This window comes from Ambystoma mexicanum, chromosome 1q (genome assembly GCF_040938575.1).
Source record: "Ambystoma mexicanum isolate Mex_15411 chromosome 1q, UKY_AmexF1_1, whole genome shotgun sequence".
Taxonomy (NCBI): domain Eukaryota; kingdom Metazoa; phylum Chordata; class Amphibia; order Caudata; family Ambystomatidae; genus Ambystoma; species Ambystoma mexicanum.
The window spans coordinates 1,114,941,362-1,114,957,887 of NC_090922.1; the positions used below are offsets into that span (position 1 = coordinate 1,114,941,362).

A 16,526-nucleotide genomic window follows, 5' to 3' on the forward strand; every position below is an offset into this window, starting at 1 on the left:
AAATTGGAGTTACCTACGCATATGAAAATACACCCAGTATTCCATGTCTCCTTATTAAAACCTGTGCAACCAGAAACCCGATTGACTGAACTCCCAGAACCGGTTTTAGTAGATGGAGAACTTGAATTCGAAGTAAAGAACATCCTAGACTCCAAAATCTCCAAATCTAAGTTATATTATCTGGTTGATTGGAAAGGTTACGGCCCCCAGGAAAGGTCTTGGGAACCTTCAGAATACGTCCACGCACCTCGTCTGGTCAAAAAATTCCATCTGAATCACCCCGACAAGCCGAAACCCCCGGAGAAGACACGCTTAGGAGGGGCCTTGAGGGGGGGTACTGTCATGATCACTGCTTCCAAGGAGCCAGGACCAGCCCAACGTCCTTGGAAGCGGGCCCCTAACCCTAATCCTAGGCACCAGCCGGTCCCCACTGGGACCTTTTGGACCTTGTCCTGGCGCCGGTGGCACCAGGCTCATCAAAACCATTGGTCCTGGCACTGGAAGCACCGGGCTCATAATAGGTGTGAGGATGCTTGGGTGGACTTACCTGCAGCAGACCATGCTGCTTACTTACCAGCCACTTAGAAGCTATCTAAGAACAGGAACAACTTTCTTACCTGGGTGGGGCAGCTCCACTCCCTGGATACAGCACTGGAACTCTTCTGGAAACTGGAACTCTTTTCTTACCTAGGCGGGGCCGTGGAAGAAGACGCCTCATCACTCCAAGGCTATTTAAACCACACCTCATAGATGAAGCGTGCTTCGCGTTATTCTGCATCTGCAGCAGAACGCTCACCGAGTCTGCTCCGGCTTTTCTTCTTCTGATCCTGGACCTGCAAGAATCCTACTTACCATTTCAGTATCCAGACATCATCAGCACCTGCAAAGAACAGAAACAACAGGTTAGCAAGGCGAACGTTACACGCAGTACTTACTCCCCTGATCCATCGGCTGCGGCCGCTTCGTCACGCCGCATCTCCACCTGCAAAGGCAAAAGCATTGCCATACTTACCGGCACGTTGTGGATTCCGGATTTCTTCGTTCTGCATCGCCGCCTGTAAAGACAAAGCATCGTTAACGACTTACTGGCATTCCGCGGACTCCGGCGCTGCAAACCAACATCTGAAAGGCAAAAGAGAAGACATTAAGCAGGTATTTACTTACGTCCATCCCGCTCGTTGCAATAAAACGCCTGCAAATACTCCGGCGTCTCTTTAACACGAACTGAGCTGCAAGGAAAGAGACAATTAGAGCGCTTGCCATACTTACAAACTTCCAGGCGCTTTACTTCATCTTCCATCTCAAGAGCCCTGCAATACATAAGGGAAAAGCATTATATAGAGGCTGCATATAAACGTGCCATGCATTTAAAGACTATAAAGACAAAAGGTGTCCAGAAACTCACCGCTCGTGCAGACAACAACGGTAACCATCCTCTGAATTCAAGAGGCCTATGTTTCACCAGTGAAGGAACTGGCAACGGCACCCTGCACCAGACGCAGATGGAGAGCCCAGCATTCACCTATATAAGGTGAGCACGTTGACCTGGGGGCTCTACGAAAAAGCTGGGAAGAGAAAGGGAGAGAGGGACATTCAACTACCCAGACCATTAACCCCCCTATTCTTTCACCTGCAGAAACCTCACTCTTCGAGTCCGACACACAGTGCGAAGAGGTTCGACCCCAGAAGCCAATCGAGTCCTGCACATCACTTTTCGAGTCACAGACAGCTTCTTGCCAAGACCCGCGCCTCCGTGGGAATCAGGTGAGCGTTACAGCAAGACCCTATGCCGTATGCTTTGGATTCCAGTACGGAAGAAGAGAGTCAGCTGTATTCCGATCCGTCTGCGTTGGAACTGCAGCTGACGAGGCTGTCCACGTCGGGAGGCCTGGCGGCTGTCCCGCCTCAATGTCCATTAGTGAATCCACACGCAGTGCTATCCATGCAGGTGCTGAACATGCTACAGTCGCTGTTGGAACAGTTGGATGCTCGACTCCCAGTCCCCCCCGAGTCCGGGGGGGTCCCATGGAGCAGGTTGTGAAAGTTGTGCTGCGACTGAAGGAGGGTGTGGGTGCCCCTCTCCAGGGCCTCCCGTGGAAGTCACCTGCGGTTGGGCCGCTGGTGCCATCTCCGGTGGGCTCCCCTCCCCGGACCCATCCAGAAGAAGGGGTTTCTGATCCTGATAGTGTTCCGCGTGACACTCTGTCCACGGTGTTGTCGTCTCCCAGGTGGGCGGATACCTGGGGTACTGACCCAGAAGTAGATCCCCTGAGTAGCCCGGCTCAGCCATCCCTGCCGGATGATGTTGGCGCTTTTCACGCGATGATGGTGAAGGCTTGTCAAGAGTTTGGCGTTGCTCCGGAAGAGGAGCACAAGGACTGTTTTTTATTATATGGGGAAGAGGCGGAAAGTGGTCTTCTCTGTCCCAGTATTGGACCATGTGTGGCAGGAGGGTCTGCGCACAATGCACGATCCATTCTCGGAGCCGGCAGTGAAAAAGGCTGCCTGGAGAAAGTTTAAAGCGCCGGAATCTTCGCCCAAGTGCCTCACGTCGCAACCCCCTTCCGGATTCGGTGTCGGCTTTGGCGGCTAGTCGTAAGGCGCGCAGTCAGCACAAGTGTGCGATGCCCCCAAACAGTGAGGGCCGTAAGCAGGATGCTTTCAGAAAAAAGGTGCTTAGGGTTGGCACTACAGCGGTCAAGGCGGCCAACTCCTTGGCCATTATGGCTCGCTATGACAAGGAGATGTGGCACTGGTTGGCTCCACTCTTGGATCATCTGCCTGAGCAACAACGGAAGGAGGCTATGCTGCTGGTTCGGGAGGGGGGGAAGCCTCCAACCACAGTATTAATATTGCGGTGAACCTGGCAGAATCAAAACAGATCAACTATGGGAATGTTCTCCAGAGACAAGCCTGGCTGCGTTGTACCGATTTTCGTCCGCAGGTCCAACATAAAGTGGTGGACATACCATGTGAAGGTGAGCAGATATTTGGGGAGAAAATTGACGAGGCATTGAAAGGGATGAAAGAGGACTCTGATACGCCGAGATCACTGGGAACGCTGCAGAGTGGACGTTCGTTTCGCCCCTTTCGGGCGGCCTCCGGGAATGCCAGATTTGTGGGCTCCCGTGACAGTTATTTATCCCAAGGGTTCTGACGTTCTTTCCAGTCAGCGCAGAGGAACAAGGACTACCGAGCACAGCGTAAGAGGGGTCCAGCCGCCTCAGCTACTAGAGGACGGCAGTCCAAGGATCAGCAATGACTGCCATATAGGCAGCCAACTAGGGGACAGGGTGGTGCTACACGTCAACGAGTGGCATTTAATTATGAGTTACCGATGGGTGCTGGATGCAGTACAATACTTTTTGGAGTTTCGACGTCCGCAACTCCATATTCCCCCAGTGAAGGTGTCAGCCACATCTCGAGATCTTGCGGCAAGAGGTGCGGCTAATGTTGGAAAAAGGTGCAATAGAACTGGTCCCAGTGTCGGAACGAGGACAGGAGGTGTACTCCTGGTATTTTGTGATAAAAAAGCCGAATGGAAAGTGGCACCCTATTCTGGACCTTCGGCCATTGAACAGGAATCTGCAATGCATAAAGTTCAAAATGCTAACGTTGCAGGACGTAATACACTCTGTCAAGCCAGGAGAATTCTTGGCGTCTCTATATCTGGAAGACGCTTATTTCCACATCCCGATGCTGCAAAAACATTGAAAGTTCCTGCGGTTCGTGGTCGGCGACAATCATTTCCAGTTTCGGGTTCTCCCTTTTGGCCTCAAGTCGGCTCCCAGGATGTTCACCAAGTGCTTAGTTCCGGTGGCTGCCTTCCTCTGCAGAGAGGGCCATCATGTGTTTCCATACTTGAAAGCCTGGTTGATCAGAGGGGCGACTCCACAAAGGTCTTCAGAGTCTCTCCATACATCAGTGCTCCTGTTACAGCGGCTGGGCTTTTCCGTCAACTTTGCAAAATTTTGTCTGACGCCATCGAGGGACTTGGTTTTCCTCAGGACCCAGTTTCACACGCAGCTCAATCTGTTGAAGCCGTCGGCCGACCGAATTCAGAAGCTGAACTCCAGGGCGGCCTCGTGGGGGCCGGGATCGTCGGTCACGGTCCAAGGTTGCATGTCTCTCCTCGGATCCATGACGTCCTGCATACCACTCATCCAGAATTGTTGGCCGTTTGAGGCCGGTGCAGGAGTTTCTCGCCTCCCGGTGGTCACAGAGTCTCAGTTCCTGGTCCGACAAGGTTATCATCTCCCGGGCTCTGGCGGAGGCTCTGCAGTGGTTGACTCGGATCAGGAAACATTGTGAGGGGCAATGCCCCTGGTGGAGCCGGACTTTCAGTACACAATCGTAACGGATGCGTCCCAGGTGGGTTGAGGGGCGCCTCGACCAGTTGCAGGTTCAGGGCGTATGGTCCCTCAAGGAGGCGTTGTTACAAATCAACATTCTGGAGCTGAACGCTGTCCACTGGGCTCTGAAGTCTTTTCTACCTCTCATTCAGGGTACAGTGTACAGGTTCGAATTTTGACAGACAACACCACCACCATGTTTTATTTGCACAAGCAGGGAGGCACGCACTCCTGGCCCCTGTATCGGGAGGCTCAGGCAGTCTGGCACTGGGCGATTGCGCACAGGATTCAAATCACTTCGTACCATTTGGCAGGTGTTCCGAATTTTCGGGCGGAGGATTTTCAAGAAATGGGAATTTCCCCCCTCTGGACTTGTTCGCCATCCCGGAAAACAGGCAGTGCCCTCTTTGCCAGCAGGGTGGCTCATCCAGACTAGAAGGGGGACGCGTACCCGTGGACGGACCTGTTCACGTATGCATTTCCTCTGTTTCCTCTGATCCGGAGAACGATTCCGATGGTGCGCAAGGTCCAGTGCAGAGTGATCTTGGTGGCCCCATTCTGGCCCAGGCAGACTTGGTCCTCGGATCTTCTTCACCTCTCAGTGGATGACCCGCTTCATCTGGGGTCGGAGCCGGATCTGCTATCGCAGGATGACGGAAAGGTGCGGCATCACGACCCGGCATCCCCAAGTCTGGCAGCGTGGCTCCTGACCACTCCGAATTTGGACATCTAGGGATCCCACAGGATTGTCGTCGGATCTTGGCTGCGGCAAGGGTGCCGTCTACGAATGTGTCTTACAGTCGTAAGTGGACTGGGTTCTGTGCCTGGTGCGTGGAGCAGCTGGATTTACAGCCTTTAGAGGTGTCACCTGCTCAACTTCTTCCTTATCTTCTGCTACTGGCGAAGGGGGGCCTGGCGTTGTCGTCGATCAAGGTACATTTGGCTGCCATTACCAGGTTCGAGAGACGCTACACCCGCTGTTCAGTGACCGGTTGGTCAAGCACTTCCTCAAAGGACTTTTCAGGACAATTCCCCCGGAGAAGAGGTTTGCTCCGGTATGGAGTCTCAATGTGGTTTTCTCAGCTCTCCTGAAGGTGCAGTTTTGAACCTATGTCGATGGCGGCAATGAAGTTCCTCTTGTGGAAAGTCGCTTTTCTGGTGGCTATCACATCTGCCAGGAGGATTTCTGAACTTCAGGCTCTGGTCATCGACCCGCCGTTTCTGCGATTCATGACGGACAAGGTTCTCCTGTCTACTAATCCTCACTTTACCCATCAGAGTTTCACAAAAACGCTACAATTGCCTTACCCAGTTTCTTCGTTAAGTCTACCACTCGGGCAGAAAAATCCCTGCATTCCCTGGACGTCAAGAGGCCGTTGAAGTTTTACCCCGACCAAACTCAAGTCTTCAGGAAGTCGAGACAGCTGTTTGTGGCTTTTGGGCCCTCCAACAGGGGGCAGTCAATTTCTAAGCAAGGACTTTCCCGTTGGGTCTCCTCTACAATTTCCTTTTTCCACTGGAAGGCTGGCAAGCCTTTGCGGGCCACTCCTATGGCCCATTCTACGAGATCCACGGTGTCATCAGCGGTGCTGTGGGCAGGGATATCGCTCAATGACATTTGCAAAGCAGCATCTTGGGCGGTGCTGCATACCTTCACCAGGCACTATTGTCTGGGACAGCAGCATGTGGGGGATGTGCAGGTGGGACTGGCGGTCCTCCACACCTGTTCCAGTAAGGTAGGCTCGCAGCTTCTGGGGTTTTGGTTTGTCTAATGGTGTTTGTTTATCATGCCTGTTGTTGGAGGGTTTCATTCTGTTGATAACTATGACCTGGTGCATGGGGTTATGTTTGCCTGTCATGCACCACCGGGTTGTCATACTGCTATGTAATCTATTCAGAGCATGTGAATCCAAGAAAGTTCCAATGCTGGAGAATGGTGTAGTTTCTTACCTGTAGTGCCATTTCTCCAGTGTTGGTATCTTTCATGGATTCACATGGGCCTGCCGACCACCCCTGCAGGCAAACCTTGGTTTGGGTTTCCTCTACTTTAGAAGGTTAAAATCTGAAGGGAACCCAAGATTGTACTGACTCATATGTAGAGAATTAGAGTAAACTGGCCACAGCTCAACTACTATATTATTCATCCATTTCTACTTCACCCTACCCGGCTGTCAACTTTTTTCGGGAAAAACAGAAGGAGCGGGCAGGAGATATGAGGATATTGCCACTGAAGCAGTCCTCGTCTATGCGTTTTAGTCAGAAATATATCCAAAGAAAACATCCATCTGCATCAAAGGCCACAAAATGACTAGTAATTTTTCTACAACTTCTTAAACATAGACTTCTGAATTTGAAGAAAAATGGAGATGCTCACAGAAAGAAAACACACAAATATACACTTTTACTACTCCTATAACATATACATAGCCAATAACAGCCCCCTAGCAGTGTACTATTAAAAGCTTTGCACCTTTTCGCCATTATAACATTCCACTAGGACACTTAACCCAGTTTATAATTTGTTCAATAAGCTCAAAATGAACGTGACACCGGTCTCTAATCCCAGATTTCCATGATGAATCTCATATCTTTTACTTCAGTCTGCTCTTATGGGTTAAAATGTATTTAGCATGTGGGATTCCACTTGAGAATAAACTTAAAGTTGATTATTAATCAAGATGAATTCAATATTCCTACAGTACAATACTTTCTGGTAGATATGATGTACTCCTCCAGCATGCCATTGTGGAAGTGCATGATGTTTTTTAGTCACATGAAAGCACCAATTTGCTGATTTACCACATGTAACTTGAATGCATGCAAGGTATTATCTAGCTGTTCAGTTTTACATTTTATAATCATGGAATGCCAGGGACATCACCCGTGCTGGGCTCCATAATTACATGTGTACCTCTAAATGTATTATGAGCATTTGAAGTCATATGTTATATCAGCCATATGCAAACCAAGTAATGATTTTCTTTTAAAGCTTCGTGATTCAACGGAACAGTTTGAAGAATACTTTCGACAGAAGATGCGGTATCAGCAGCACTTAGAACAGAAAGAGCATCAAAGGCAGCTATATCAGCAAATGTTGCTTGAAGGAGGTGTGAACCAAGAGGAAGAGCTTGAACAGCAACAGAATCTTACAGAAAAATTTCTCAACAGGTGTGCCAAAGACGTTTTTTTTTTATTTGTAAAATAACAGTCTGCGCATCATCAAAAATTGCTCTTTGTCTGCAAAATTCTCTACACATTAAAGGAAGTTTTAGCCACATAACTGGCAAAATGACTTGTTTTAAAAAAAATGCACTCTTAAATGGTTTTGTGCGTTTCTAACTACATAAACACTTCCTCTGAACACTATTAAAGGTGTGTAAAAATGACATGCTGGATTAGGATTGCATTTGCAAGCTTTGTATTTAACTGCCTGATATCAGACCAGCTTATTAGCACTTCTAACAAACTTCTCACATTTACCTGCCAGGGGTTACTGCCATGGGATTACAATGGGGAAACAACATGGGCGAATTAAACCAAGTTGAAGATTGACTCACAACAGAAGATTTTTAATCTTCCCATTACAAAAAAACCCCTTTTCAAATGCCATTCTAAGAGCTTACCTGGATGAAAACAAAAGCGGACACCATGGAAGTTGACCCAAAGCATGAGTGCTTCAGACCATCTTAGTGTCATCAAAGAAGATGATGTCAGCAGAGGGCACCACCCTCCCTGTAGCTATCAATCACAGTAACAAACAATTAGATCCTCTGACTTATTTAAAAGATACCACCACCAGCTGCAGTGAAACCTCTCCTCGCTCTGAACAATGAAGGTCCATTCACGTTCCCCCATCTCTCAATGCCAAAGTGGGTAGAAGCATTTCAAATCACACAGTCATCTGGAAAAACACCACAAGAGATAATAGGGTGTTGAAAATTAGCAAACATGGATGCAGAGTCAGATTTCCTTCATCTTAACCCAATATCCCACACCAGAATATTTTCTTGCAACACCTGGATCGGCTGATTCAAAAGGTCAATATCTTATTGGTGGTGGATGCAGTGGAAAACATATAGAAATCTCAAAGAAGAAGAGGCATCCCAAGGTACTTCCTGGTTCGAAAGAAGGATCTGCAACAATTCAGATATATTCTTGATCTCAGAGTGGCAGAAAAATGGGTTAAAAAGAAGAAATTCAAGATGCTGGCTTTATATCATATCTTTTTGATTCTCCTGAACAGTGACGGGCTATGCACTGTATGCCAGGGTGCATATATTCACTTCCTGAACACAAAACATCACTGTACCTGAACTTTATGGTGAAGAATCTACATATTCAGTACATAGTGGTGCCATTTGGCCTCAAATTGACACCACAATTCTTCTCAAAATGCATGCCGGTGGTAGCAACCGACTTAAGGAAAGCCAAGAGAATGTTTGTGTAACCATACCTTGATGATTTGCTAATCAAAGCTAGCACAAGAGAAGATGAGGCAAGACATCCAGGAAATGTGCTAGATATCCACATGAATCTTCAAATTCTTCTCCAGTCCCTACATAAAGAATTCAGTCCTTAGGAGTAATTAAGGATACTACCAAAGCAAATATTTCTTCCTCATTGGGAAGACTGCCCTCATTATAAATAAAACATGAAGATCTGCAGAGTTCTCCTCAACCAGCAATGAGATAGGTGTGTTCTTTTCTGGGCTCTGTGACATCTTGCATCTTTATTGTTCTCAACGCAATACCGCCTATGAGACCTCTGCAGGAATGCTTGGAAGACCAGTAATCTCAAGACAAGACTCATGGGACCCCTGACCATGTCAGACACAACCAGAAAGTCATTACACTGGTTGTGCAAGATATTGAACATGACCAAATGGATTCCCTTCCAGTCTGCAACATCATTGCAATTGATTGTGACAAACTCGCCTCTAGAGCGGTGGGCTTCTCACATGGAGGTTATAGGAACACAAGCCCACTGGTCTGCCAAAGAGAAATCCATGCACATGGACATGCTGAGGCATAGGGCTGTTTCACTGGGTCTGAAAGCATTTCTACCGTCCATCAATCTTACCCCTTTCTGAGCCAAACGGAGAAGACAACCACAAATTATTACCTGAGCGCACTGTCATGGACGCCCAAACGATCTGCAATTGGCTAGTAGCCATTAACTTGGATATCACCTTAGTACACATATCTGCATTTCAAAATACCCAGATGGCTGTCCTAAGCCGGTCCCTCATGGAAGACAACAAGTGGGCTCTAGACGACAAGGTCGTTGAAGATCTGTTTGACGCCTGGAGCACTCCCACAATAGATCTGTTTGCCACAGTTAAACACTCAAAATTGAAAGACTTCCCCTTAACCAGTCAGATAAGTTGCTCTGTACTTGTTCTCCAACCGAGTACCACAAGCCCCCTGAAACACAATGTAATCAATCAACTGAAATATTCCAAAGCAACATACAAGATCTTGATTACCAGGTCAATAATGATACTTTTATCTCCTGTGCCACTCCATCCAACCTCACAAGAGGCTGCCTTGAAAATCGGACCTTGTATCCAGGCTGAATGGCAACATGTTTCTCAACAACATGTCAACACTGACCCTGACAGCAGAGCTCCTCAGCCTATGGAATTTGGGCCCTTGAACCTGTCAGTTGCATGCATGAACTTTTTTTGAGAGAAGCTATGAGAGCCTCTACCAGAACTTCCTATGCTTTCAAGGGGAAGTACTTCTTCCTGTACTGCCACTGTGAGGGCCACGATCTAGTCATCCTCTCATTGGAGACGGTACTATCATACTGCCTTTATCTGGCAAAATCAGTGCATAAAATACATTGCCCCTCTAAGTCATCTCTTTTTGCCACACTGATGATTAAAGACTTCATGGAATGTATTCACCCACCAGTCAGGAGAACCCTTTCCCCGTTCCTCCTTGAGGGTTGATTGTTGACCTTTTTCGAAGCTACACTCCATGGATTCCCATAACCTGAAATCCGTATTGACCTTTATTTGGGGATTGTCAACTTAAGATCATCGTACAGGAGCTCCTGAATGGACCTGACCCAAGCCTATCCCCTTTGTAATGCCTAGACAGTGTTGTGCCTCCCACCCAGTTCTGTCTTTTGGGCAACCACCTGAGTGTGAATTGTACCAAAACAGCCTTCTCTAGAAACAACACTGCATTTTGCTTGTGCTCCTGTCTCCCCCACATTCTTTTGGAGTTTTACCACAGCTTTGAATTCCAGGCACCCAGCACCAGCAGGCTGCTACGGTCAGGGTCCACGCGAGCTATTGAAGAGGTGCCCACCATCTTCTGAACTCCCTGTGGGTGCCTAGGGTTGAAAGTGTTTCAATAGGAGTCGTAAACGGTGCACCACAAATACAAGTATCACTCACCAGCAGTACTCTGGGTCCCATGCTATCACCAGCAGCACACCAGCAAGCCTAATCACAGATCCAAGCAGAGGTCACTTGTGTGCACCCATCTTCACACATGCTTAGCTCCACACCAAGAGTTTATGTAATGTGAAAAATGTTTAAATTACCATCTGTACTGGCTCTTTGGTGTTCCATGTTTGTCATGTCACAGACCCACTGTGTATTGTATGAACTACACTGCAAATTGAACGAACATTGACAAAACCAAGAGCTTTGTCTTTCCTATATGAAGTCATGGTTCTCCATTCCATTCTGGCAGAAATATCTGTTCTAAATCACTTTAATGTGACAAGAATTTGCATAACACATGGATTGTGCCACTGATCCTTCTGTTTGAGTACAGGTAACCTTCCACAAATCTGATATGGTAGATTAGCACTGTGTTTGTCTCACTCCGCCAATCAACGAGCACCAAACTCGGGTATAAGCTTGTGTTCTGAGCTGGCTGTTGTCCACAATCCCTGCCTACCCCACTCCTGGCTTCCACTGGCAACCCTCACACTCTCTCTGCTTGTCCCACCCTCCTGCTATGCCTAAACGTCCATGCTCCACTCCCACCACTGAGGCCTGTTAACCCAGGTGACGGGCCGTTATCACCTGGTGCAGCTCACCATATCTGGAATTATTGCCTATATAATCCAGCCACTTGTAGTTTTTCAAATATATTTGAAGCTTTGCAATATGGATATACTTTGGAAGAACGTTCATGGTGGGACTGGGGTTAAGGAATACATTTGAAAAAAATCCTTCCTAAAATGTACTGTATTGTTGCAATTTACTTGTTATTTAGCACTCTGTTGGGTGGCGTGATGTTTTAAACATTTTTATTTGTGATTGCAACGTTTCGATGCACTTTCATCTTAGTTAAGAAATTATTTGTGATTTTTCATTACTTTTTAAGATCTTCGTTTTATCCTTTTTTTCTACTGCAGATCTATTCAAAAGCTTGGTGAACTAAATGTAGGAATGGAGAACCTTGGTAATGAAGCCCAAGCTCTGAACCTTCAGTGTAATGGAAGCCTTGTGAACTCTGTAGCTGCATCTGAAGAAATGAATTGTATATCTCCGCCAGAACCTGGTATAAAGCAAAAGGCTGCGCTTATTGATGGGCAAGCCATTAACACAAGTACTCCTCGTAAACGGGAACCTGAAAACCAAATACCCTTTCCTGATGAATCACCAGTCTATGTAAATACGGAGTAAGTGCATGATGATATTGTGATTAAAAGCTAGTGACTTTATCATTAACCATCAGTTATTTACGAGCAGCTGTGGGTTTGCATGGAAGTATGAAAGAGTATTAGTTGTTAAAAGGTGAGTTAGAAAAGGGTTGTTATTAAGACAACTGGATCGCTTATTCAATTTTTCCCCACAACTTATAATGTGTTAATAGCATTCTTTTCATTGGAAAATTGACTGATTTGAAATTGTGAATCTATGCTAGAATCATAGAAACAAACATCTAATAGAATCGCTGGAATGCCAAAACTGTTACAGATCACTCTATGCAGAATGCATGTAAAGCATCCATGTTGGAGAATTATTTAGCAGATGGATATATTTAATGGAAAACGAATAGTGGAAGGAACGTTACGGTTATATCACTGAACTTATTCACCTTAACTGTCCATTAACTTAAGTTTTTTTCACTCAATTTGAAGAGTTTTGTTATGCTATACCTCTCACCACCTGCAGTTCTGCCTTTTTTTCTGCTAACATAGCTGATGACCTATCATTTATCAACATCTGTTCTTCAGCTGCGCAACATCGGATTTATCAACTATTTTTGTTTTGTATGCACTAGATAAGGGATTACTAATGTTGTGCTGTGACAAGGAAAATTAGGTGGGTTATTGGGGTACAGTTTCGATATATAGTGAGATGCTAGGGCGACTGTGATGAGGAAGAGCGAGGCGGTTTTAATGGGGCACTGTGATGAGGGAGAATGAGTTAGTGGTAGTGTGAAACGAGGAAGAGTGACATGGTGATAGTGGGGTTCTGTGACCTACAGAACATTAAATCATACTTGCTTCACTTCTGAAGAAATATACCTTACACACTGTAAACCAAAAAGTCCTTTTAAGGACTGCCTACAAATATATATAAAAAAAGTAAACACACAAATCGCGATCGTGCACCCATACAGTGATATGCGGAAGAGAGACGCATACACAATACTTCTTGAGTCAAGGAAAGTTGTTAAAAACAATGCATACATACATGTTTTTAAAGTTTACCCTGTTTGTATTCCCCACTCAAAATGAATCGAGAATTTGTAGTGCACAAATTATTAAACGCGGTACTGAGACGAAGAAGAGTAGATTGAACATGAATGCTAACAAATTCTGGATTCAAAGCGCTCTATCACTCTTGCAGATCGAGAACCACGTACACATAAAGTGAAATTAAAAATGCATCTTAACCTTCCACTAACTTTATTTTGTGTGTACGGAGAATGTGAACACTACAAAAACCAAAGATAACTATGCTGTCTTCTGCAAAAACTTCATTAAATGCAAAGATAAAAATGCATTATTTTGCCTAAATTATAGATTTAAACCGCAATGTAATCCGCACCAGAATTTGAGATTCCATTCACAAATCTTTGTCTGAATTTTTGCATAAGAGAAAAACATACATACAACATTAATCGAAATATGTATTTGCCACAACCAACCTAATCAACAACAAAAGTGTCCCCTCACATTAAAAAATCCATAGTATAAAAAGAATAAAACCAGACTCATTTATTTTTGAATCGCGAATGACGCATACAAAAAAGCCCTGTAAACAGATTGGCCTAAGGGCATGTGCATAATACGAAAGTTGAGAGCTGATTGGTTAACATACACAAAGTTCTTGAATCACATTTATATACTCCAGAAAACATTACATTTTCTCATTTCTTTGGAGACAAATTCTGGTTGTCACAGTACCAACTTTGACTATCCTATTTGTCAAAAGACCACAATTTGCTGCCTAAAGCTTTTCCCTTTGTGTCCTCCCTTTATTGATCTTTTTCTCCTTATTTGTTTGTTTTAGATTCATTTTAGTTTTTATTCCCTCTTTAAAGATTTTTTATCCTTATTTTTTTGTTTGATTTATTATTATTATTTTTTCTGGAGATGGAGACCCAACATCCCAAGATATGCTCCAGCAATGAAGATATCGACCTTGTCACTGTCCCTGAAGACCCAGAAGACGTGCAGGAAGTGGACGTTGTATGGGTAGAGCAGCCTTGCTCCACCCAAAAAGTACTGCTGCATGAATTTTACACCTTCCCTGTGCTGTCAGTACTTCAAAGCACCCAAAGACACTCCACCTTTCAGATGTTGAAATGGCACAGTGCACGTTTTGTAGCAGGGTGTGCAAGAGAGGATTCTTTATGGTTCCTGTGCAGAGCTTGGGCACTATAGCGATCATCAACCACCTGATTTGTTACCACTGGCGGCAAGTGGACAAGTCTTTCACCATCAGGTTCCTGCAACAGGCAATCCGGCTGGGTTGCAAAGTCCTTCAACCCACTGCTGGACCTTCAATGCCACAAGCCATAGAGGAAGCCGAACCACCACCACCAATTGTATCATCCTCTGGACCTCCCCCATCAACTTAATCAGCTGCCAATGAGAGGAGTGTCTCCTTTGCCGCCCTTGTGTTGCACCCTAATGCAGGTCTCCATATGGTGGCGTTTTCACCTGCAGGAAGTGCTATTTGCAGATAGCATGGATTGCAACCAGTTATGAGACAATTGTAAATGTCTGGGTGGAGCATGGATGAAATTGCCAATCGTTATTTTGTTTTTTTTACTCCCTTGTTCGGGTTTGTTTTTACCGGACTGTGTTAATTAAACAAAAAAAACACAAATGCATATATATATCATCATTAAAACAAAATGTCTACTTTCCACCTATCCTTCCTACACCCACGCACTGACTCCCATCTCCTTAACCCCACAATGATTTATTTCAGAATCACGCAAAACGTTTACAAAAAGATCTTAACTGGGTTGACATGGGTTTAACATTAAGCACTATGTTAACAGGCTAACCCTACTGGTAATCGTCCGCCGCCCAAGTTAAAGGTCCAAATAAGGCAAGTGTGCCTTAACGCAGGCAGCAGTACCGTTACAGGCAGTTCGGCCCGCTGCTGTGGTTTTCATCACCACTAGCACCTGTGTAGTTTCCTATGCGGGTGCTAAGGGTGTTTAATTTAAAAAAAATATTTAACTTGTGGCGCATCTCAGCACCGTTCGCTAATCCATTCTCTCTACAGGGAAGCAAACTTTGTAAGGCGCCACGCTGCAAGGTAATTTATTTCTTATTTTAAAAAACCTTTAACATCCGCATAGTAAACTACACAGGTGCTAAGAAGTGTAGGGGGAGGGGTAGAGGGTGCTGGCCAGCAGCACTCGGGCTGCTCGAAACACAGGCTTATACCAGTGAATGCAGCATGCGTTCCAAGCATCTGGATTGGCTAGTCCCCCCCCCCCTCCCTTCCAGCGAGCTAATGGAAAAAAAAAGAAAACCTTAGTTTTAGCTTATGGTGCCCCACTGCCCAATCCGCCTGAAGTCTGCTACATATAAATGTAAACATAAGAAAGTTATCACAACACCATCAACTTCTAATATACAAATCTGCAATCTGAATCGAGAATCACAGTTCGCGAACGGATATCTGTAGAAACGGATCTCAATCTCATTTTTTACATTTGATAATTTACCTTTTTACATTGTATACTCTTTTCATTAGTCACGCCTTAGGAATCGAGAAATCATGCGAAATTGTGCAGATTTATCTCCATGCCCACTGCTTCTTTCCCAAAACTGACAGCACTAATCTACCTCCTTTATACCCCTCACATCATCCCTCCAAACCAATCGAACATTAAACATTCCTAAAATCTACTTTTGGAATTTCTTTACAATGCCTGACTTCGAGAACCGCATGGAAGAGAACACTGAATCGAGAAGTGTTCCTTCAGCTCATGTGAAAACATCATCCAATCAAAACAAAGCACTTTATATTCACAAAAAAAGTTCAATAAAACAGGACTCGCTCTCAGTACACAAACACAGAACATTAAATTACCTTAAGACAACCCCCTACACATTTTAAGTTAATTTAGAAAGCATTTTTATATATATTTCCAAACAAAATGCTTCCTAAGTTAACTTACCCAAACTAGCTACCACAGCGATTGCCACATCTCAATGTATCAAAGTTTTGGAGTATTTCCTCTTTTTTTTACTTTTTTCTTCTTTTTATTTGTTTGCTGTTCGTGCCTCTTACCGATCTCTGCAAAACTCTAAAAAAACAAAAATACTACGCTGTCCACAAGCCCCAAACTTTCACCAATCATCCTTCCTTACCCTGCACACATGCTCCCTGGTCTCAAATGTACCCAATTTACACCCGTGATATAATTTAGCTTACTTTCCAATGTCGATTCGGAACTTCTCGAATCGCGTAATGGCGGACTTTCAGAACTGAAAAACCTTTCCACCAACAATACATCATGGGAGATATGACTAACTTTTTGGCTACAGGGGTACCCCGATCTGCACCAAACAACAAAGGATTTCCTTTGATCACTTCATGCCCGACTCGTTCCTTATTTGGTGCAAATGTGTACAGCAGTTTGGGCTGTGTGCATGAGCAAACATTGGACATTTTCCTACTTGGACAATCTGGCTCCTGCCCATGGCCACAGGCTATAGCTCAGTCAC

General features: G+C 45.2%; 1 protein-coding gene across 4 annotated transcripts in view; it reads left to right on the forward strand.

Moving 5' to 3' along the window:
• Window positions 1–16,526, forward strand: part of WDR47 (WD repeat domain 47) — a 1,275,124-nt gene that overhangs the window by 693,041 nt on the left and 565,557 nt on the right. For all 4 annotated transcript variants that reach the window (XM_069641848.1, XM_069641845.1, XM_069641847.1 and 1 more), the window contains exons 7-8: window positions 7,342–7,520; window positions 11,733–11,999. In XM_069641848.1, the coding sequence (XP_069497949.1) occupies window positions 7,342–7,520; window positions 11,733–11,999 (446 nt within the window). The remainder of the gene's footprint in view (window positions 1–7,341; window positions 7,521–11,732; window positions 12,000–16,526) is intronic.